Below are 23117 nucleotides of genomic sequence, written 5' to 3'. Positions count from 1 at the left end.
TATGTACTCGTTAAGCCCAAAGCAAATAAACTGATCAAATAGGGGGGATAGTAGAGTTAAAACAGTGAGAAAATATGAAGTACGACTTCTAAAGTAATGTCCATTTGAGTAAATATATTTAGTTACATTTTTTAATCCAATCTAACAAACTTTTTAGTAGGTCTAAAGTCCATGGCAGGGTAAAAACATGAGTCAGAGAGAAGGAGGAAGGAAATGTGACAGGATGAATATTTGCTTTGGCCTTATCGCATAATTTCCTAAGCAGCCTAATGAGATTACAGATGTTTATCTAGCCTACATCCTTAATATTCAATATTCTTTCAGCGCAGCTAAGATTAAATTATGCACGCAAATGTATTTACCTAGTAAATATGAGGCACGCGAAACCATGTTTTATTATTAAGCAAAACAGAGAGGAGCACGTGGGCTTAGTTCAGCCTAGCCCAAATTCAAAGTGGCGCACCAGGCGGGTTTATGCATCCACAATTGTCAGGAGAGTGTGCCACTATGAAAACGGGACTGCTGATTTGAGTGAGATTATATAGCAGCAACAGCTAATGCATGGAAACATCCTGTGGTCAGATGTCTATATGAATAAAAAATGCGTAAATTCCAGGTGATGTGTGGAAGTAGGCTGATAAGAAAAGGAAAGGAGACAGCTGCGACATCTTTCGGTAAACTGGAGACACTACAGACCTTATTAGGAAAGGAACCATGAAAAAAGCAGGCATTAGGCTGCATTTCCTGGATGGATCTTGGGTGCTTTGTTTTTTAAAAATATAATCTAGATTATATTTTCCACCATGAGCTCTAAGTAATTCCCGTGGAAATGTAAAATCTCGTGATTTTTACTTCCTTCCTTTTGCATGGTGCATCGATCTATTTTTCTGATAAGTGTGAATTTATATAAACGTAAATACATCAAAGTCTTTGGGACGTTACAAAAGGCCTCCTCGCTGACACCGCCTACCTTGTTATGTTGCTGTTTCGCCCTAATTAAAGCCTTTAAGGAAGATTGCTGTTATAGCAATCTGACCTCTGTTACATGGTGAGTGAAACATAATCTTATTTTTATCCTTCTGAAATCTTAATTATAACCCGATGAACTAGAGGAAATAGAGGTGGGCGAAAGGAAAACAGATGCTCTACGTGGCACCAACTTATCCTGAGAGCTAAACTCGGGGAGAAATTTACCCACTTTAGCCGGGTAGCGACAAAGCCTGTCAGCTCTCTGACAGCTCAGTACTATAGTGACACTTGGAGACGTGTCATCGGTCCTTAAAAAAAGCTGTTTAGCACTCGTTTATATTTAATACGGCGACTGGAGCATTCGTTCTTAATCCCAGAGTATGTTTTGGCCTGTTTCACTTTTATTTTTTAACGAGCGACCTCATTAGCTCACTAAATAGCTTTGCCGAACTAGCGGCTGGATAGCCGACTAGCAGCAGGGAACCTCCCAGTAGTATCATGGCTAGCGAGAATTAGCCACTCCATTTCACTGTGACATCACTTTGGTAACGTCTTAATATTTATTTTATTTTTTCCAGACTACCGCCTTTAAAAAGAAGTGCACTACTAAACCTGTTCGGTCTTTCTGCGCTTAACTAGGGCTTCGTGCTTAGTCTCGTTTTTCCTTTACAGGGAAGCTAACGTCACTTGCTGTCCCTTGTTTACATGAACACCGGTCATCTGGGGTGCTCTGAGGGCATGTGATGGTTGTAACAACACAGGATGAACTACAGAGAAACCGGGTTGTAAATACGGACATGGAACTTGGAGGTAGCTAACGTCGGCATCTCAGAGCCATTTCTCTGAGAAGATGACCTGGACTCTAAAGGAGGACAGCTGTGCCAGCTCCACTGTTTGACTTTGTGTGGGCGCTGGACGGAGAGCAGGAGCTTTATTTGTCCCTGTTAAAAGTCTATCATGATCCAAAGCTACATGAGGACAACTGGAAACAAACAGTGCTGGGAATCGGGCTCTGCTTCTACCACAGGGATGATGTGGAAAACTCTCCTGGTCGTTAGTCTTTTCTGCTGGGGAAAGTGTCAAGAGAGCCAGAATATGACACCCGAGGAAAAGGGCGCAATCAGGTGATGAATGTTCACATAGACATATAAACAGTGAGTGCGCTTTTGTAAAATTATTAAAAGCATTTAACTTTTGCGTCTTTACCCGGTTTGTTTTTCTTCTGTGCAGGGACCAGATTGTTGAAATGTTTGATCACGCTTATGGCAGTTACATGGTAAGGTGTTCGTTACAGCATAATAATTGTAATTACCAGTAAGTTTATGTTTGCTTTTTGCAACAGTCCAGAGAAAAGATGAGTCAGTTGCTTCCAATTGGAAACGTGCATGCAAGCAAGCATGCTGGATTTGGTTGAGGTTGCTGTTAGTAATGCTGGAGAGGGTCAGACTCATCTGTGCCTTTATAGGATAACCAGAGTTGGACAAAGAGGCACGCACGACCTAAAGTGTGTGTGGTAGAAGTAAAAAGTAGATGTCCTTGTGACCTGACATAAATTAATCTAAGTGTATATTTAATATAGGTAGAGCAGCTAATGTTTAACTGATTATTGCATGTAAAAGGGCGATAAAGACGCAAAATTATCACTAGAAGGAGTTTAAACAAGTACATTCCTTAGTTAAACTGTCAAAAATTTCTTCAACTGAGTCCGCTAATAGTTTGAATATTTAGATGGAAAACTTAAGGGACATTGTTGAGTGAGAACTAACACTGTATGTGCCAGGTGGGGGGAGGTGTATAAGCTATTGATCTCCACCCATCCTTCCTCAATGAAACATTTTATGTGAAATGATAATGAAAGCATGGAGGCAAATGTTTGTTTCTGTTGTAGAAATATGCCTATCCAGCCGATGAGCTGATGCCTCTAAGCTGCAGAGGGAGAGTGCGTGGCCAGGAGCCCAACAGAGGGGACATAGATGACTCCTTGGGGAAGTAAGTAAATTGTTAATTGACATTTGGAGCATGAAAAGCATATGCATTTAAATTCCTTCAAGCAGCAGCCAGACCAAAGTATTGGAGCAAAGGTTTGAGTGTGAGCAGTTAAAAGATGACCTGATTTCCAAATGGCATAAAGTAAGAGATGAGATATTTTTGATATTTTGAGCAAGATTACTTCATCATCTCTTATCTGCTGAGGTTTTGAAAGGACAACAAGATAACAGAGAGGGGAAGGGGGGGGGGTTTGTCTACCCTGCATGATAAGAACCCTGATAAATATTCCTGAAGGTCTTTTGCAGTCATCGAACAATTTTGATTCGGCTTTCTAGGAATCCTGTGAGTATTTTTTGCAGTAATTCTTTTGCTTTTCCAGACCACAACTTGACCGTCACCATTCCTGTTGTTTGAGAAAAGAGCTTTGTGGAAACACTTTTACCCCCACTTTACAAATAAAATGAAAGTATTTATAAAATGTGTATCACCAATACTTTTCTAAAAATCACTCTGAACAGGATGTAGCTGTACCAAGCTGCATGATATCTAGAAGTTATCTGACAGCTAAGATCTCTTTTGTAAACTTTCTTTCACTCCTAAAATCGACAGGGCAAAAGTGACACGCTCACCGTGCTTAAAATTCTATGAAAAGTATGTTTAATTTTCAATTTGAAGCCATTTAGAGATCATTTCATCTCCTGCTTGCTGAAGTATTCACAGTAAGGAATTTTTGACAAGGGTGCAAAATGTTTTGCATGCCAAGTCTAATCTGTCTAATGCAGGGGTGTCCAACTCCAGGCCTCAAGGGCCGGTGTCCTGCAGGTTTTACATATCACCCTGGGTCAACACACCTGGTCTAATGCTTCTGAGAATGATTTTGCATCCTTAAAGAAGACCGGAACTATAGTCTTGCCCTGCTATTCTCTTCAAAAATACCCTAGTATTCAGAGATGCTGAATGAGCCGCCAGTTTAAGCAATAAAACCAACAGGAAGGCATTAAATCGGCATCTTGGAGTGCCATACACAGATCTATGTACAACACGTGTTTTATGATGTAACATTTAGCTTCAGACTCAGCATGAGTCATTACAAATTTAACTGAATCAGTGGAAAGTAGGACACCATCTATGCTGCACTCTGCTAGCTATCGACATGTCATAATATTCGTTTCCACCATCTTTTTAGGTTTTCTCTCACTCTGATTGACACCCTTGACACTCTGGTGGTGAGTATTTGATTTTCCTCTCATAAAAAAACATAATATTGCTTTGCTTGTGTTTTTGAACAAATTGTTTCTTTTGCTCGCATGAATTTTAAACAGGTTTTAAACAAGCTTGATGAGTTTGAGGAGGCAGTGAAGAAGGCTGTGAGTGATGTACGCCTCGACAACGATGTGGTGGTGTCAGTGTTTGAGACCAATATCAGAGTTTTAGGGTATGAATCTTATGTATATATAATATATTATACAGCCTTTGTTATTTTCCTTAGATTTATATTAACGGCTTTATTTGAAGTGCTTTTCTTCTTGGCTCATTATTCCAATTGTAGTATTTTTTGACATCAGTACATAGTTTTATTGTCACTGGAAAGAAATATCCTGAGTATTTCTTCTTCCCAGTGGGCTTTTAGGGGGCCATGTGATGGCTGACCTCCTACGGCAACGTGGGGAGAGGATGCAATGGTATCGTGACGAGCTCCTACATATGGCCAAAGAGCTGGGCCATCGATTACTGCCTGCCTTTAACACCACAAGTGGCCTTCCCTATCCTAAGGTAGTGCTTATTTTATTGTTAAATATCACAAACCTTATTGCAGATTCATTATATGCTATCTAGTTCTTCAAAATTAGGCACTAATAAACGACAAACGTGTTCCTCATTTTGCACATTAACTGATATAATTTTCGCTGTATTTGGCTCACCAGGTAAATCTGCGCTACGGTGTCCTAAACCCACTTTCCCGGACAGGCACCGAGTCCGACACCTGCACAGCATGTGCAGGAACAATGATCCTGGAATTCGCTGCCCTCAGCAGGCTGTCAGGAAACTCTGTGTTTGAGGTATTACCTTATTCTTCCTTCTTTATTTTCTTTTTTTTTTACTTTTTCATGTTAGAAATTATAGCTGAAAGTAGTTTTCACCTCAAAGAGTTTAAGCATGTAATACTTTTACAGGAACATGCAAGGAAAGCTCTGGATGTCCTCTGGGAGAGGCGACAGAGGGGAAGTGACTTGGTGGGGACTGTCATCAATATCCACAATGGAGAATGGGTCCGGAGGGGTGAGGCAGTTTAAACACAAAGATACACAAACATCGACAGCACTGGAATCATGCAGCTTCTCACACAAGCGGCGGAAATCGAGCCTTACTGAGTCTTGTCGCTTCTGTGTTTGCAGACAGTGGAGTTGGCGCTGGCATCGATTCATACTACGAATACCTGATGAAGGCGTACATTCTTCTGGGAGACAATGTCTTTCTGGACAGGTTCAACGTTGTAAGCATTCCTTGCTGTAACATTATTGTCTCACACAGTCTGTCATATTATAGTGTTTGAGCTGAAAACACTACAGTAATTATTTGTGTTTCTTGGTTTTTCCTCTACAGCACTACAGTGCCATTATGAAGTACATCAGTCAGCCTCCCCTGCTGCTCAATGTACACATGCACAACCCCACAGTGAGTGTGCGAAGCTGGATGGACTCTCTCCTGGCATTCTTCCCTGGCCTGCAGGTCTTAAGATGTGCTCAGTTAATCATATTGACTCTTTTAATAGTGAAAGAGTTTGTTGTTTAAAGTTTCTAAAGTCCTGCTTTTGCTTATATAGGTTTTGCGAGGGGATCTGAAACCAGCCATTGAAACTCATGAAATGCTTTACCAAGTAACCAAACAGCACAAGTTTCTTCCAGAGGTAATGACTCAGTATTTATATTCCTCTGTATCCCAGAACATTTCAGCAGTCAAGAAAAGTGGTACTAACCTCTTTTGTTTTTTGTTCATCTCACTGAAGGCTTTCACTACAGAGTTCAGAGTTCATTGGGGTCAACACCTACTGAGACCAGAGTTTGCAGAAAGCACCTACTACCTCTATAAGGTAACCCTGTATATTTAATCTCTGTCACTACCAGTGTCGCTGATTAAATATATTGCATTTTCTTTGGTTGTAAAGGTTCAACTTTGTTAAAAGTTGGCAAATTTATACAAGTATTTTATTCCTTTTAAGGATATGAAGAGCTTATCCTGTAGGACATGTAGGTAAGATTATATTTTGTTGTCTGCAGGCCACTGGCGACCCCTACTACCTCAGAGTGGGACAATCCATAGTGGAAAAGCTCAATGCCTATGCCAGAGTGCCTTGCGGGTTTGCTGCTGTGCAAGATGTCCGCACAGGGACACATGAAGACAGGTACTGTGTGAGGCGAACTCTGTTCCGAACATTTAAAAACTGAAAAGTGTAACCTAAGTGTAACCTTAAGCATCAGAAACGGATGTGACCTTTTTTTTTTCTCCTTCTGATTTTTTTTCTTCTTTCTTCTATATATGTGGGCTTTTCTGTGTTTAGGATGGACTCGTTCTTTCTGGCTGAGATGTTTAAATACCTGTACCTAATGTTTTCTGAGAAGAGTCACCTGCCAATTGATATGGACGGCTACATTTTCACTACAGAGGCTCACCTCCTGCCTATATCTCTCTCCACCACTCAGCCACCTTGTCCAGGAAACGATACGGTGAGAGCGCTCACTTTGTCACAAACACCAGTGCAAATGTTATCTTCCTCTATTTTCTATACAAGCTTGTGTATACCAACCACTCTGTTAGGTCCACCTGTCAAATTGCTTTTTAACATGGATATCTAATCAGGCAATCACATGTCAACAACTCAATTCATTAAAGCTGCGTCCACAAAGGGAAGTGCCCATTGGAAATGCTTTTGAAGCTGACAGCTGGTTGCTTGTGGATATTCCAGGCTCCAGTTGCCTACGTGACCTTCTTAATATCTTCACCACCGGGTACTCGTACTCTTGTCTATAGTCAACATGTACTGCTGAGAATCACTTCCAGGGTTGTATGCAGATTTAGTCACGTAGACCTGTTCTCGACTGTCTTCTTGAACTCAAATGGAGCAAGGTTGTGCCCACCTTCTGATGGCTGCCTTCAGCAGGATAACACACCATGTCACAAAGCTCAGATCACCTGAAACTGGAATGAGTTCTCGGTTTTCAAAACTCCTCCGAAGTCACCAGATCTCAATCAAAAGCACCTCTGGGATGTGGTGGAACCAGAGATTTGCATCATTGATGTTGTTAAATCCTCCCAATTCTTTTGATCTTTGGGCTGAAGGAAGGACAATACTCGGTGTATAAATGCTCAATCAACAATCTTTTATTCCATACAATTCAACACTTTATGAGCATAAACCATCCGGAGGGGAGATGAGCGCGGGAGGGTGTCCGCCTGATCTCGAAGTGTCTGAGCGTTCCTCAGATTCTTATAGCTTCAGCCCCCCCTCCACCTAGTCATAAAAGCTAAACATCCACATTCTTTCTCTCTTTCAGTGAGCCTAAGTTATGATCTTGGCTTCCTGTGCAGTATGTTCTGTTCTTTTCTAATCAGACGAATAAGGCCATGACTCTCTGAAAACAGTATTTCTTATACCTCAGCAGTATAATGCATCATAAAACAATATCATTCATTCACAATAGATCAGCAACTTAATGTAATACAAATCAGTTTAATAACTGTAATAGTTATCACCTTCTTCTAAGTCAGGAGAATAATGCAAACTAAAACTACATAATAATTTCACAATCTTTAATTAGGGGTCTAATATAGATTATATTATTAACAGAGGTGTGGACTCGAGTCACATGACTTGGACTCGAGTCAGACTCGAGTCATTAATTTTATGACTTTAGACTTGACTTGAAAAAATGTTCTAAGACTTGTGACTTGACTTGGACTTTTACACCAATGACTTGGGACTTGAATTGGACTTGAACCGGTTTACTTGAAAAGACTTGATATTTTACCCCAAATATAAAATTTAACATGCATATTATATAGAGATTGAAAATGTGACGTCATTCACGGGTAGAACCGCAAAGGATTCTGGGAACTCGTGGCAAGCGGTACTAGCGCACGCAGGCTTTCAATTAAAATCAGTTACACAGCGATAAAAAGAAACACAAAAATGTCAAGAAGCTGTTGTATTATTAACTGCAATAGCCGGTCGCATGACAGCCACGGGAAGCCGACGGGTAAAGAGATCGGTTGTTATCGGATTACGTCGTTGAAGAGAAATTGTTCGAGCCATGTTTCCGAAGTAACAAAGACGCGACGGATGGCCTGGATTGCAGCCATTCAAAGACCAAATATAACGTCCCAGAACACTCCAGCTCACAGGTTAGTCTGCTCCAAGCATTTCCACAAAGGTCAGTCTGCTGTTGTAGTTAATGCGTCATTTTTCTTAACATAATTGGTGATATAGGTTACAAGTTTGACGCTGAACAGAAATTGTCGCGCTATGCTCCTTTGTTTATTGTGCATAAATAGTGAATTGTCCTGACACAATATTGCGTTTCGCTTCTGTTATTATGGTACATTGACAAAAACATATACTTTTATTCACAGGGTAAAACAGTTGTTTTGTATCACTAATTGTCCAGTGCGATTACAGCATACAGTATTATTGTCACTGCTACATTTCTGTGATGCGTACCAAAAATTATTTCCACTACTAATTAATTACCATTGAGCTCAAAGATTATATTAATAAACGGTTAACGAATGTGTATTTATGACGACGATTTGTGAGACTGGTAAACTTATGATACGCACGATGGTCTTTACTTTCTACACGGTGCATTTCAAGGTCCTGCACCCATCCGTCGGTAAACTGTACCTGGGCTTGTTGCAGTGACCGGAAGTTACTAAACTTCACGAGTGTATGCGCTCACTCCAAGAAGCGTATAATTATAAATATGCATATAAATATGCTAGGATGAGATAGCTGACTTCATCTAACTAGCAAATGTTTTCCAGGCTACGTTGGTGATGCAGTTTTTTTTAATGTGTATGATATTTTTGTCATGCGATTTTAAAGCCGGTCCTACAACCGCATCCAAGAATAACATGCAGCTTATCTCAGAACTGTCGGTGAAAACTATTCTTGGAGCTAGGTTTAATTGAGCTGCATTTTAAAGAGGTGCAATTTCACAATTTGTGTATATTTTCTAAGTTCACTATTTTGTCATCTGTTGAGAAAAACACAGATTTAAAAATTACATGGTCTAATATTTACATTTAGCATATAACTGCAACATTCTTTTTTCGTTTTTTTTTTTTTTAAAGACTCGAAAGGACTTGAAATTCAAAATTTCAGACTTGTGACTTTACTTGGACTTTTACACCAGTGACTTGAGACTCGACTCTGACTTGCCTGACATTACTTGAGACTTGACTTGAGACTTGAGGATAAAGACTTGAGACTTACTTGAGACTTGCAAAACAATGACTTGGTCCCACCTCTGATTATTAAGATAATATAATAATCTCACAATGTGCAGACAACGGATCTGTTGTAATTGTGATACTATCATGTCAATTTGGCCCCAGATCTCTGAGAAAAGTTTCCAGCACCTAATTGAATGAGTGCCATGAAGAATTGAGGCAAAAAGGAGGTCAAAAACAGTGCTACCTGGTTTGTTTGTATGTCTCACATTAGCACTGTCAAATTTTTACTAAATCTGACGGTGCTAATACTGATATTGTGATAACAGAAATTTGAAGAAAATGAGGATGGCAGCATGCCACCAGTCTAATTTATCTCAAACTTTGTTTTGTTTTTTAGTACAAAGGTTTGGGTTTGTAATAGAGAAGGAAGGTGATCTTAATTTAGTGAATATTGTAATTATTGTAAGTCTCACTTATAGAATAGAATAGAATAGAATTCAACTTTATTGTCATTGCACATGCACAGGTACAGGGCAACGAAATGCAGTTTGCATCCATCCAGAAGTGCTTTAGTGATATAGATATATTACAATAAATATTAGCAATAATATAGATATGTAAATATATTACAGAAATGGGTCTATTATGGAATGTTATAATGTACACGGTATGAAGTATGTTGTGAATATTCTATAACTATAGGTATGTACAGGCTGTAGTGAGTACAAGCTATGTACAGGCTATGAACAGGATATAAATATGAAAAACTATACAGAATATGAAATAAATAACTTTACAGAATCTGAGATATACAGCTATACAGAAATGGGAACTGTGCAAATTGTAAACAGTTGTAGGATTAAAAATTATCGTATGTACAGAATGATTATTTACACAGAGCTATACAGTAGTGCAGTTAAGATAAGTGAGATATGTGGATAATTCTACAGAGGCTGTATAAAGTGCTAGTGGTTGTGAGTGGTGGTTCAGTCCATGTTATTATTGTGTGTTTGAGGGTACAGTTGTCCATTGTGGGTGTGTGTATGTTCAGTCCATGTTTTAACGTGGGTCAGATGTCAGGAGGCAGAGTTCAGGAGTCTGACAGCTGTGGGGAAGAAGCTGTTCCGGTACCTGGTGGTCTTAGTCCGGAGGCTCCTGTGGCGCCTCCCAGAGGGCAGGAGGGTGAAGAGTCCATGTGATGGGTGACTGGGGTCTTTGATGATTTTCCCAGCCCTTTTCAGACACCGCTTCCTGTAGATGTCTTTTATGGCAGGAAGTGGTGCTCCGGCGATGCGCTGGGCAGTTTTCACGACCCTCTGCAACGCCTTCCGGTCCGAGGCAGAGCAGTTCCCGTACCAGACTGTTATACAATTGGTCAGGATGCTCTCGATGGTGCAACGATAGAAGTTCACCAGGATGTCTGAGGACAGGTGGTTCTTCCTCAGAGTCCTCAAGAAGAAGAGGCGCTGGTGAGCCTTCTTGACCAGCTTGGAGCAGTTGGTCGTCCAGGTGAGATCCTCGGAGATGTGGACTCCCAGGAACTTGAAGCTGCTCACACGCTCCACAGCCGTCCCCTTAATGTGGATTGGTGGATGTGGGTCAGCATTCCTCCTGTAGTCCACGATGAGCTCCTTGGTCTTCTCAGTGTTAAGCAGCAGGTTGTTTGTGTCGCACCACTCAGCCAGACGATCCACCTCCTCCCTGTAGGCGGCCTCATTGTTGTCACTGATGAGGCCAATCACCGTGGTGTCATCTGCAAACTTAATGATGGTGTTGGAACCATCAGCAGGTCTGCAGTCGTGGGTGAAGAGGGAGTAGAGGAAAGGGCTCATCACACAGCCTTGTGGTACACCGGTGTTCATCGTGATTGTAGATGAGCAGCGGTTATCCAGCCGGACATGTTGGGGGAGGTTGGTCAGGAAGTCCAGTAACCATTTGCAGATGAGGGAACTGATGCCCAGGTCTGTCAGTTTCCTGATGAGTTGTGAGGGGTGGATTGTATTGAATGCTGAACTGAAGTCTATAAACAGCATTCTGGCGTATGTGTTGTTGTTCAGGTGTGAGAGGACAGAGTGCAGTGCGATGGAGACTGCATCCTCTGTGCTCCTGTTCTGGCAGTATGCGAATTGGTGGGGGTCCAGGGTGGGGGGGAGACAGGATTTGAAGTGTGCTAGGACCAGTCACTCTAAGCACTTAGTGATGATGGGGGTGAGTGCTACTGGGCGGTAGTCATTGAGGCAAGATGGGTTGGAGTTTTTGGGTATCGGGACGATGGAGGTGGATTTGAAGCAGGCCGGTACCACAGCGTGGGCCAAGGACAGATTGAATATGTCTGTGAGCACTCCTGCAAGCTCCCCAGAACACGCTCTGAGAACACGCCCGGGGATGCCATCAGGACCTGCAGCCTTGTGGACATTGATCCTGCTCAGCACCGCTCCTACATCGGTGGGGGAGAGAGTCAGAGGTTGGTGGTCTGGCGTCACGTCTGCTTTGGTTGTGGTTGTGGGGTTCCCTCGCTCAAAACGAGCATAAAAGTTGTTGAGCTCGTTGAGGAAGGAGACATCAGAGGATGCGGGGGAGGGTTTGGTGGTCCTGTAGTCTGTGATGGTCTGGAGTCCTTGCCACATGCGTCGGGGGTTGGAGTTGGAGAAGTGTTCTTCTACCTTCTTTTTGTAATGGTGTTTGGCTTTTTTGATGCCCTTCTTTAGATTTGCCCTGGCTGTACTGTAGGCATGTGCATCTCCTGACCTAAAGGCGGTGTTGGCGACTTTCAAGCCTTTGAGTCGCCGAGCAGCTGAATAGGGGAATAATGTTGACGCGCCCGCTGTTTAAAACGTTAGTCAAAGTTCCAAGTTAAAACTCCTTTATTTGTTATCAAATCCTTAAAATCCGTAGAAAAACAATGATCAAAAACATTCCAAGCTTGAGCGGTCAGCAAAAGTCGACTTCCCCCATCACCCACTCATTCACAAAATTTCCCTCGGGCCGTGAACAGGTGATATAGCAATCACTATTACTGACACCACGTGACCCAAAGCTACGCCTATCCATAACAGGCGGTGTTGCGGGCCTTCAGGAGGAGACGAACATCCCGGTTCATCCAAGGCTTCTGGTTGGGGTACATGGTGATCCGTTTCTGGGTGGTGACACTGTCTGTGGTTTCGGAGATGTAATCCAGTACAGATGAGGCGTACTGGTCCAGGTCTGTGTTTTTAAATCTGTCCTGGAGCACTGCGTCTGTCCCCTCTGGCCACACTTTAATTGTCCTCACAGCAGGTTTCACACGTTGGATGAGTGGTGAATACCTAGGTGTGAGGAACAGGGAGAGATGGTCCGATTGTCCAATGTGGGGGAGGGGTGTTGCTTTGTAGGCTCCAGCCAGGTTGGAATACACATGGTCTAAAGTCTTGTCTCCTCTGGTGTGGCAGGAGACATGTTGGTGGAATCTGGGGAGGACTGTCTTTAAGTTGGTGTGGTTGAAGTCGCCAGCAACAATAAAAGCAGCCTCGGGGTGTTTATTCTGGTGTTTGTTAATGGCTGCAGAAAGTTCTTTCATGGCCAACCTAGCATTAGCGTCGGGGGGTATATACACGGCAGTGAGTATGATAGAAGTGAGTTCTCTGGGGAGGTAATAAGGTCTGCATTTGACCATTAAAAACTCCGCATTAGGTGAGCAGTGACTCTCAGTAGTAGTGGAGTTCATGCACCAAGCATTGTTAATATAAATGCACAAACCTCCACCTCTGGTCTTGCCGGAGTCATCTGCTAGCCTGTCGGCTCGGTGTGTGTGGCATCCTGCTAACTCGATAGCATTGTCCGGGCAGCTGTTGTTCAACCATGTTTATATGACAGTGCTGTATATTTAGAAGTTAACAGCAAAACTCACTGGCATAGTTGTATAGTAGGTACATACTTATTTAAAGGTGTGTCTTGTTCTCCAGGAGACTGTTCGTATTTCTCAAGAAGAAGATCTGTTTACACACTCCTGTCCCAGCACTGAGACGTTATTCCCAAACAACCCGTCATTTGCCAAAACCATCAGGGACGGCTACAAGTACCTCACTGGGGTGGGACGAGCCTTCCACCCTTTACCCATCAGGTGTGTCCAGCTGCAAGAGACTTTTGATTCCAGAGTAAATTCTCTGGTGGATTTGTGAAGTTGTTTACCTGACTGCCTTCATACTTTGCAGGGAAATTGAACTTCCACTCCACGATAATGGCATGGAGCCAGTGGAGTTCTTTAAAAGCATGGGCATTTCTCTCACTCCACTGAACGAAGCCAATATGGGAGACACTGGAAGGCTTAAGGTATACACTGATTACTTTGCACTCCAAATATGAACTGAAATGATGAGTTCAGGGTCAAAAATGTGTCCGAAAATATACAATTACATGTAATTTTTTTAAATTCCACAGCCATTTTTTTTATACAATACTTCTTTTCAATATTTAATGCCATTGGTAAAACAAATTAACTTCAAATTGATTTAGTTTATTATTGTAAATGAATTAGTGCTCCAGCTGTAGTATTTTCATACTCCACCAGGAGGCACTGTCCAAACTCTGCAGATCAACGAGTATATTTTCTTCCATTATAGTTATCTAGTTTGTTATACTTGTCTTATAATGGTCCACTCTTTTAAAGAAAAATCTGCCTGAGATTTAGTTTAAATGTGAAGTTATGTATTTTAATGGTCCAACCCACTGATTCCCAAAGTATGTGCCAGTTGTATAGGTACTGCAACCTAATTAAAAATGGTAATAGGAGGTGGTTAGGTTGCGTTATTACTCATTACACTGACCTAAATTTACTGCTCTTGTGTTGATGTTTGTGTACCAGTGGTAGTGGAGTCACACTCCTTAACACTTTGCATATGACTGGGTAGGATTAGCAATTTATAGCCAACAGTCTGTGTTGTTCGTGTGTGCGTGTTTTTTCTTTTTTTCTTAATTAAATGTTCAGGGAAATCCATCAGTTTGTCTTGTATTTTGATTAGAGTGAATATTGGCTGGTGCCACATGGGTATTTCTGGTTTTTAAGTGTGCTGCAGCACTCTTGACTTTGGGAATGGCTGACCTGACCAGCTCTTGTTTTCAATTGGGTCTCTAAATAATGATGTCTGCAGGAGCATAAAGGAGTTTACCGGGTAAAACTTGTAGCAGAATTGAGCCAGGCACCAGAGGAGGAGGTTGTGGTGCCTCATGTCGTTCAGCTCATATCCCCCCCATTTCTGGGAAGGACGGTCCTCACTGCAGGACCTGCCAAATTTGGGATGGACCTCACCAAGCAGGAGCATGGGGTGAGATAACACACCACATGGTATCGGTGTCAAAGCTAGTGTAACTTTCAGGAACAAAAACAGAAACGTGTGTTTCATTACAACAATGTGTTTGAATAGATTACAATCTGAGATAATTGATATAATATGAACTACTAATTAAAATGAATCATTTATGTATGCATTTTTGTTCTCTTGGTCTTGTTTAGTTCTTTTCTCTAACGTGCAAAGACAAAATCACATTAAAACAAACTCTTGTGCTGCAGGTGAAGGGAAGCATAGTGAAAGCTTTCCCCTACACTGCGTGTGGACCCATAGACAATGCAGCGGGCCTAAAAGGCCACATTGCTCTGGCACTAAGAGGTGACTGCATGTTTGCTGCAAAGGCTCGTTGGCTACAGAAGGCAGGAGCCATAGGAGCTATTTTCATAGGTGAGAGTCATTACCAGTTGAGCTGAAATCATTTGCTCTTATAGTATTTCTCAAAGTTTAGAATGAGTGGACTTCAAAGATGTTCATGAGCTCAGCATACGCCTTTGTTCCTCAGACCACCGTGAAGGAAGCAACAGCGAGGAAACCCCTCTCTTCCAGATGGTTGGAGATGGCGACTCCACTGAAGACATCACCCTGCCTTTAGTCTTCCTGTTCAGCCGTGAGGGTGCCGTGCTCACAGCTGCCCTGGAGAAACATCACAATGTGGATGTGCTGCTGCTGCCCAAAGAGAGGCAGCTCGGACGTGGTGAGCATCAGGAGGAAGATTAGATTAGATATGTTATGTTTATGGTATTGTCAGCAAATCCCATGAACAGTTAAAAAATGACATTATAGTTTGGTTGGTCTTTTTTTTAATGCTGTCCAACTTTTTGAGTCTCTTGGATAATTTGGCACGAACCCTGTTCAAAGCTGGCTGGGAGTCGGTGACTATTTTCAGAATTCATGTGGTACTGGTGATTGGTCTCTAATATCCTGTGGGGGAGCCACAGTGGATAGATTTTTGCACAGACTTTACACCCGCTGCCCTCCCATTTATCTAACACCAGGTATACACTAGCTTGTGACCCCCTAATAGGGTCTACAGAATCAAAGGAAAATATTATTCAGATTTTTAATGTTTGTTGGAAACAAAAAGGATGTAGACTCATCAGATTTATACTTAATCATATGTTTTATAAAAGTCACTGTAAAGGTTAGGAAGAAAATAGCGTTGTTTTCAGAATTCATGCAGTGAAGAGTAGTAAAGATAATGCTGGGTGTATGAACTCTGTGATGTGACTCACCAATGTGTTAATAATAGACGATGTTTTAACTACACAGGATATGTTGTGCGTCATGGTTCCTCTGACATAATACAGAAATCAAACTTTGTGTAGCATACAACAATGTATTTTCTTGTGGATTTGACATAGCTGTTGGTCCCAAATTGACCCAGAACATATAGCTATCATCATTTTATTATTGTTTTACTTGGTAGCAAAGTGCAGATTCACTATTTCAGTTGTTTTTAATTCAGGGTAATATAAAAATGGAATTGAAGTTGAGGACAAAATGAAATGATATGGAAAAACGTAGTTTGTGCTGCAGATGTGAGCTCTTCTCCTGTTTACGTGTGTCGTTGTCTGTCCTCGTACTACAGATAAAATGGAGAAACACGTCAGCATGAACCTAAAACTCCGCCTGGCAGAGGAGGGGGAGGTGGAGGGGGGAGCAGCTAGCGGGCGCACCCTGGAGTTTGTCTTGGAGAATGACGAGGTGCTTCTTAAGGACCAGGGAGTAGAAGAACTGAGAGAAAAACAGCAGTCAGAACAGCAGCAGTCATGCACAGAGGACAGTGACAGGACTCAACCCTCTCAAATCCCAGACTCTTAATGTCAGACCAAACACAAATCCATGAGCTGTGCTGATCCCGAACTTTGCTGCCACTGGTATCTTGTCAGGTTCTGGATGGAGTGTGCCTCAGAGCCCCTCACTGCCCTACAGCACAGGGAGCCCTCACTGACACAACTGGCATGTTTACGCCTGTCTTGAAGGGTCTATATTCACCTTTCAGTCAAAGATTTGTAGATTCTGCTCCATGTGGTACAAGAAATGGTGGTTGAGGTGTGGCTTCTGATCTCATGAGACTAAACTTAGTAATATAAATCTAAAAGGATAGGCTGTTAATGTGTAAACCTAAACCTAACCTGTAGTTTTTGCTCCTGTGGGCCCATATGAAGTACATCCAGAGGAAACTGTAGATAAGGGTCCAAAAATGTCCTCAGCTACGGTTGTTATGCAATGCAGTGCATTTTTAGTATATATTGCACCTTTTCACTTTAACAAGTACTTTTTAGGCATTCATTGATAGAGAGTAGAATATTACATGGCCAGTAGGTGGTGTTAGCTACCAGAGCTTCTCGGTAATGTAATGCTGGCTGTTGAAGAACAGGAAGTTGGGTTAATTTAAAAACTATTTTCTTTCTTACTGGAAATCACTTCAGGGAATTTTAAGAGTGAATACAGTTTGCATTGATGAAGTGTGCGTGTGTGCGTGTGTGTGTGCGTGTGCGCCTGTGCGTGCTCTGCTTTTTTGCTACTATGTGAGGTGTGTGTGTGTGTGTGTGTGTGTGTGTGTGAGATGACTAAAAAAAACCCTTGAAGGCATCTCGGTTAAAACGTCACAAGACAAAAACGTATCCGTCTTTACAAATTCAGAAAATCAGTACGATTTACCGTCATGAATCTTTTAAAATTCAGCTTTCTAACCCAAAAATAGCCACATGGTTAAGTTGTAACTCACGTTTTCTTAGAAACACTGAAACTGTGATCAGAGGCGGTTTTCTTGCAAGCAGACACCCCTGGTTTCAGGTGCAGTGTCAAGGATTGTTCAGGCTGCTTTGCACTTTGAGATTTGTGGAAAATTGAAAAAAAAGAATCATCCTATTATTACGTTTTTTTTACTGTCAAATGTAATAACTCATTATGGTTATTTTTCATTGCGTTTTCACTGTGTAACAATTGATTGTTTGTGTCTTCCTTTAAATGCCAATTTTTTTTTTGCAATGCTCCTTTCAAAACACTGCAAATTGTCACGTTTATGAATAAGTACATTGGGTGAAATTTTGGTGAGGTTTTTGGATCATCTAACATTTACCAGAGCATTTATGCCAGCGTGTGACTGAAATCTATAGTGGATGCATTTTGCATAAATTTACAAGCTGGGGTTCTGACTCTCACACACTCCTTGCATACTCACCTGTTTTACAGCATTAGGTTTACTTGTTATAACTTTGGATTAAAACTCAAAACACTGCATAACTATTTCATCCACACTAATAGTAGTTTGCTTGATTTTTAACTTTTGTGTAACATGGAAATGTGAGCTGTCATTTGTTCCTTACCTAACTGTACAGTGCACCCTTTCCTGATGCTGCTGAGCTAATTTGAAGTCAGATATTTGTTTGGTCTTTTATAAAGCTGTGCCAACCTGTTTACCTCAGGACTGTGTATGTAAATGTTCATGCAGATAAAAGGACCATGCACCAAAAAAATGGATCGTTCTTCTTTTAAATGATTTTCATGCTTCTTCTGCCGCTCTGAGGTTTTTGTTGGATTGTGTCCTGCAGCTCATAAAGTGCCAAAAGAGAGATTATCTGAAATCACTTTCCGGGACGTAAACTTAGACACATTTGTCAGTAAATTAAAAATCATAATTCCTAACCCAATCAACCAACCTTTTTTTTTTTTTTTTCCCCATTACTCTGCATTTTTATCATCAGTGGCAGTTATGGTTTCCTATGAGGTCATGGGTTAAAGGATGTGGTTGCCGTTTGCCTGTAGTAGGCTTTTGTGATTAATCATCCAGCGTAGTCTTTCTGATACTTTATTTCTCACTTCATAATGACGTATTTATCTGGTTAAAGACCTTTTGTGATTAGTTTTCCCTTTAAAAGTAGTTTAAAGTAATGTGTGCAGCTGTGTACACAGGTTGGAAATGCAATTTGATTGTAACACATTTCATATTAAGTACACACATCTTTGTAATTTTATGGATTTTAAAAAAAAAATTTATTAGAAATATTGTGCAAGAGCAAAATAACTTCTTTATGTATATATTTTATGTACAGTTTGAGCTCAACACAAAAGACACGTAACATCAGTTGCCTCCAAAACCCACATGCATCACATCCGTGCCACAGCACTGCAGCGGGTTGTGAGCTTTTCAAAAAAAAGAATGCTGCCTGACTACCTTTGTCCGGGAAAAATGAGACAGACCTTGACACATTTTTGTTCCAGAGGACTACGTGGCAAGAACGATGATGCCTGCGATGACATCAGTTATAATAGTGCTGCTGATGCTGTTTCACCCACAAAAAGCCCCACCATGTAAGGACTCTGGACAGCTTTTAGAATAAAGAGGTTGTAATTGTTGAGTGGTAGTCCTAGAGCAATCTAATTTACTGCAAGACAAATGACATGTTGGGGGGTTTTGTGTGTGTGTCACAAAATACAGTATACCACAAATCCATTTGATTACACAGCTTTTTTAAGTGCGTGTATAGTCATAGTAAAAAGAAAGTACAAGGGTTTTACATATCAGGACAGGAATCTGGTCTTTATCAGACCTTACAGTTAGATAAATACAACCTCATATGAAGTGGAAAACATGACATATTATAGCATCCATCCATCTTTCCACTTTGCTTATCCAATTAAGGGTTGTAGGGGGCTGGAGCCTATCCCCTCTGGGGTGAGAGGTGGAGTACATCCTGGACCGGTCACCAGTCTGTCACACGGCTAACGCAGAGATAACCATTCACACTCACATTCACACTTTGGGCAATTTAGCTTCCCCAATTAACCTCACTCCACCAACTGCATGTTCTTGTACTGTGGGAGGAAGCAGAGTACCTGGAGAGAACCCACGCAGACCCAAGGAGAACATGCTGCCCTGATATAAGACACTTTGTCATTATTTATTTTATGACAGTTAAGCCATAATGCAGAAGCAGTGTGAAAAATTAAGTCAACCCAAACTGCTTTTATAGGAATTATGAGGGTAAGGAGCAGCCTGACCATAATGCATATCAGCACAAACAACTTGCACCAACTGTGAAATACGCTGGCAGAGAGGTAATGATCTGGGCTTGTTTTACAGCCACAGGACCCAGACACCGCGCAGTCACTGCTCTAGATTCTAGAGTCGATTGTGAGGCCTTCTGACCAGCAGCTGAAGCTTGGTCAGTATTGATCACACAGCAAATCTACAACAGAATGGCTGAAAAGGAAAAGAATCAAGGTGTTGCTGTGGCCCAGTCAAAGCCCGGGCCTCAGCCTGACTGAAACACTGTGGCGGGAATCGAGCTCTACATAAACCGTGAAGCACATTTTATATGAAAGAGTGGGTGAAAACTTCTCCACAGAGAAAACCATTACTTCATATGTCATGGGTACTATGTGTGTAATGCCATGTTCGCCTGTTCATTTCAGGTTGCACTTACTTAACTTTAAGAGCTGCTAAAGACTAGATAATTTTTTTTATTATGTCCTGATATGTAAAACATTTGAACTGACAGAGGGTGTAGGCGATACGCTCTCTTTCTTTTTGTACAGGAAGACTGTGAGCTACTAGTAGTCCGGTTTGAGGACTTACTTTGAACCGGACAGCTAAAGATCCTTGCTGACCTAAATTCCGCTCTTTGTTTGGCAATGGTCTTTCAGCACTAAGCAAGCAAACAGCCTCCAGCTGCTATTCGCCATTTGGTCTGTGTTTGGGAAATAACAATAATGGCTTTGGCAGACAGGAGGGACAACAATGGAAAAAAGAAGCCTATATATGTTTGTCTATTCGATGTCTATCTATACATCTTAAAAATACAGCTGGAGATCATTTTACCCCACCTGCTGCTACCTGTTGCTCCTCAGCTGTCTCCCTTTGCAGCTATCTGCATTTGGATCATATCTGTACTGCTAGGAAGAGGAAAAAATTGATAAACAAGAATAATAATAACTAGAAAGCGAAAATTTCTGAAGAAATTTTAAGTGTGCCTATGCCGCCGCTAATCAGTATAGTTTGCCATTCAAACGGCTACAGTGAGCAAAACTCAGCAGAGCAGCCATTCTCCACCATGAACTATGATAAAAACCAAACACCGCTCGCGCCTCACAGATGACAGCTTACGGTTTTGTGTAAAGATGAGGTGACTTCGTACAGCCCCGATTTGTAGACGCTTGACCGTTGTAGCTGTTCTGACAATCGTTTGTCTTTCAGACCCACGACAAATCTGTCTCGCACCATTTCATCATGCAAAGTCCCGTATCCACAATGTTCTGCCAGACAATGGAGTGTAGTATGGAAGTTGTCAACTGACTCACCCGTCTCTTGTTGGCGCTGGTTAAACTTCGCTCGCTCAAATATGATGTTTCTTCGGGCTACGAAGTGAGCATCCAATCTCCTTTTAACGGTCTCATAATCGCTCGCCTCTTCGGGAGTCAGATGCAGGGATACCAATATTTCCTCTGCCTGCTCGCCCATAGTGTAGATAAGGGCGTTCACTTGATTTTCGTCCGCTTGCGGGGTGACTTGAAACTGACTCATGACGTCTCTTTTCGCGCAGCTCCTCTCTGGCCGACCTTTAACCTGGCACCGACACCGAAACTTTCCACTTATGCCCAACTAACGTTTCCAGTTGTCTTCTGACACCATGTTCCGTTATTTGAGGTTATGGATGTTATTTGACTGGAGGCATAACTGACAGACACACGAGACGCGCCATTACTCCAATGAGTGTCCTGTATTATTTTTCATCCCCCCCACAACAACAACCAGCAGAAACGTTCCTACCAACAAGCCAGCAGAAACGTTCCTACCGTCTAATATTTACCTGATACTACAAGTAACAACGGGCACAGCTGTATAGAAACTCCGTCGTGCTAGCTAGCACGCAGTACGAGTTATCGTTAGCCACCACCGGTCGATCGGCGGCGAGCGATCGTGGGTGGAAGGAGAGACGGCTTACTGAAACGGTTTTTTTTAGCGAAGGGTCGCTAGCCGGCGCTAGGTAGCAAGCCGGCGGCTAGCTAGCCGGCTAGCAGCAACACACCCTTGCCGTTACCGTAACTATTCAATGCTTCGCGCAACCTTAAGAATTCCAATGGTTCCTGAAAGCACCGACGCTGTGCGCGCCGTTGATATTGTCGTCATTACGGTAATCCAAATACTCCCGACATACCACTAGAGTGAGCCAGCACACCACAAATCAAGTTTCCCTTAAGTTTCATTTTCCTCCCCATTCATTCCAATGGGCAAAAACTTGCATTAAAATATTCATATTTAAAAAACTATAGAAGTAATAAACACCAAAAGTCATAGCACACCATTCCTGATCCAGCCGCACAAAATGATATAACATATATGAAGCTTGTGTCAAAACTGTGGGATGAGTTACGCGCGAAAATTTCAGGCTGAAAAAGGAAAATAATAATAATAATAATAATAATAAGAATAATAAATCCGAGCAATAGTAATAAGTGTGCCTTTTGGCATAGGCACACTTAATAAAAAAAGAATAGCAATTCGTAGACTATGACTGTGAACAGTTATCCGCATTAAAATAAGACTAGGAGTTTTTCATGAATACACGACTCTATCCAGCTGCATGAAAACCATCAAACCAAGAAGATCACATTATTAAACCGGTTCTTCCACGACGTCAAACCTCACGTACGCGTGTACGTGGTATCCTGATTGTAATCGCACGGTAAACTGTTGCATTCAAGTGCAAGTGGGAATCTGATCAGACACGATCTCGATCTGGTGGTAGAAATATCTCTGTATAACTTCGGATGATTCAGTACACGCATTTTCTTTTTTAATTAATGTCCTGGCTATCACGGCAATGAAGTTAGTTAAGATAATATCACAGGTGCATGTGGGAAATCTGTGATTTAAGATTTAAGACATCATGATGATTGAGGTTAGGTTAGGAATTTTCCATCATTTATAAAAGGCTTTATCTGTCACACGTATTTAACCTATACATTTAACATGATACCCTGACACGTTTTCATTTCTCCTGTTTGACTGGAGCATTTGAAACTAGAAGAATTTGAGCACCAGTGAAGGCAGCTTTTCCTTTTCAAGAAATTTGTGAAATTAGGTCCCAATATTTTTGTAAAGTCATAAAAAAATCATATTGTTTCGTCCTTATGACGATACAGAAAGCGAAATATTATACTGTAGACCTCTTCAGCTTAACTAATGAAAACCTGACCAACATCTGTCCATAGAAAAGCTTTTAAGATGAAATGTCAACTTACTTTTGCTTAGGTGGACCTTATTTTGGCTAAAATAAGAGAAACTAAATTGATTTCAAATGACTTTCAATAACAAACAATTAAAATGTATTTGAAGTGAATTAGCAGCCTCTCACTGTCTGCATAATTATAGCTGTG

General features: G+C 41.5%; 1 protein-coding gene and 1 long non-coding RNA gene across 5 annotated transcripts in view; one reads left to right on the top strand and one right to left on the bottom strand.

Annotated features, from left to right (window-relative positions):
* The window catches only part of LOC120714343, an 873031-nt gene that overhangs the window by 774913 nt on the left and 75001 nt on the right, over positions 1-23117 (bottom strand). The window lies entirely within an intron of this gene.
* Positions 608-17587, top strand: si:ch211-282j22.3 (ER degradation-enhancing alpha-mannosidase-like protein 3). 4 transcript variants are annotated; one of them, XM_040000469.1, is made up of 21 exons: positions 608-1048; positions 1731-2093; positions 2200-2245; positions 2858-2958; positions 4145-4184; positions 4281-4393; positions 4578-4731; positions 4884-5018; positions 5133-5238; positions 5355-5452; positions 5563-5688; positions 5783-5866; positions 5966-6049; positions 6237-6361; positions 6518-6683; positions 13350-13507; positions 13599-13716; positions 14535-14708; positions 14954-15119; positions 15235-15426; positions 16321-17587. In XM_040000469.1, exons 2-21 carry the CDS (start codon positions 1927-1929, stop codon positions 16551-16553), a joined length of 2586 nt encoding a protein of 861 aa, XP_039856403.1. In that variant the 5' UTR covers positions 608-1048; positions 1731-1926; the 3' UTR covers positions 16554-17587. The 4 variants fall into 4 exon arrangements, with proteins under 4 accessions (XP_039856403.1, XP_039856401.1, XP_039856402.1 ...); XM_040000467.1 differs by having other exon boundaries at positions 1642-2093; XM_040000468.1 differs by lacking the exon at positions 608-1048 and adding an exon at positions 1076-1514.

Source organism: Simochromis diagramma, unplaced genomic scaffold (assembly GCF_900408965.1).
Source record: "Simochromis diagramma unplaced genomic scaffold, fSimDia1.1 OVJJ01000596.1, whole genome shotgun sequence".
In the NCBI taxonomy this organism is placed as follows: Eukaryota; Metazoa; Chordata; class Actinopteri; order Cichliformes; family Cichlidae; genus Simochromis; species Simochromis diagramma.
The sequence above is the reverse complement of the archived record's forward strand: the minus strand, read 5'-3'. Positions and strand labels throughout refer to the sequence as shown.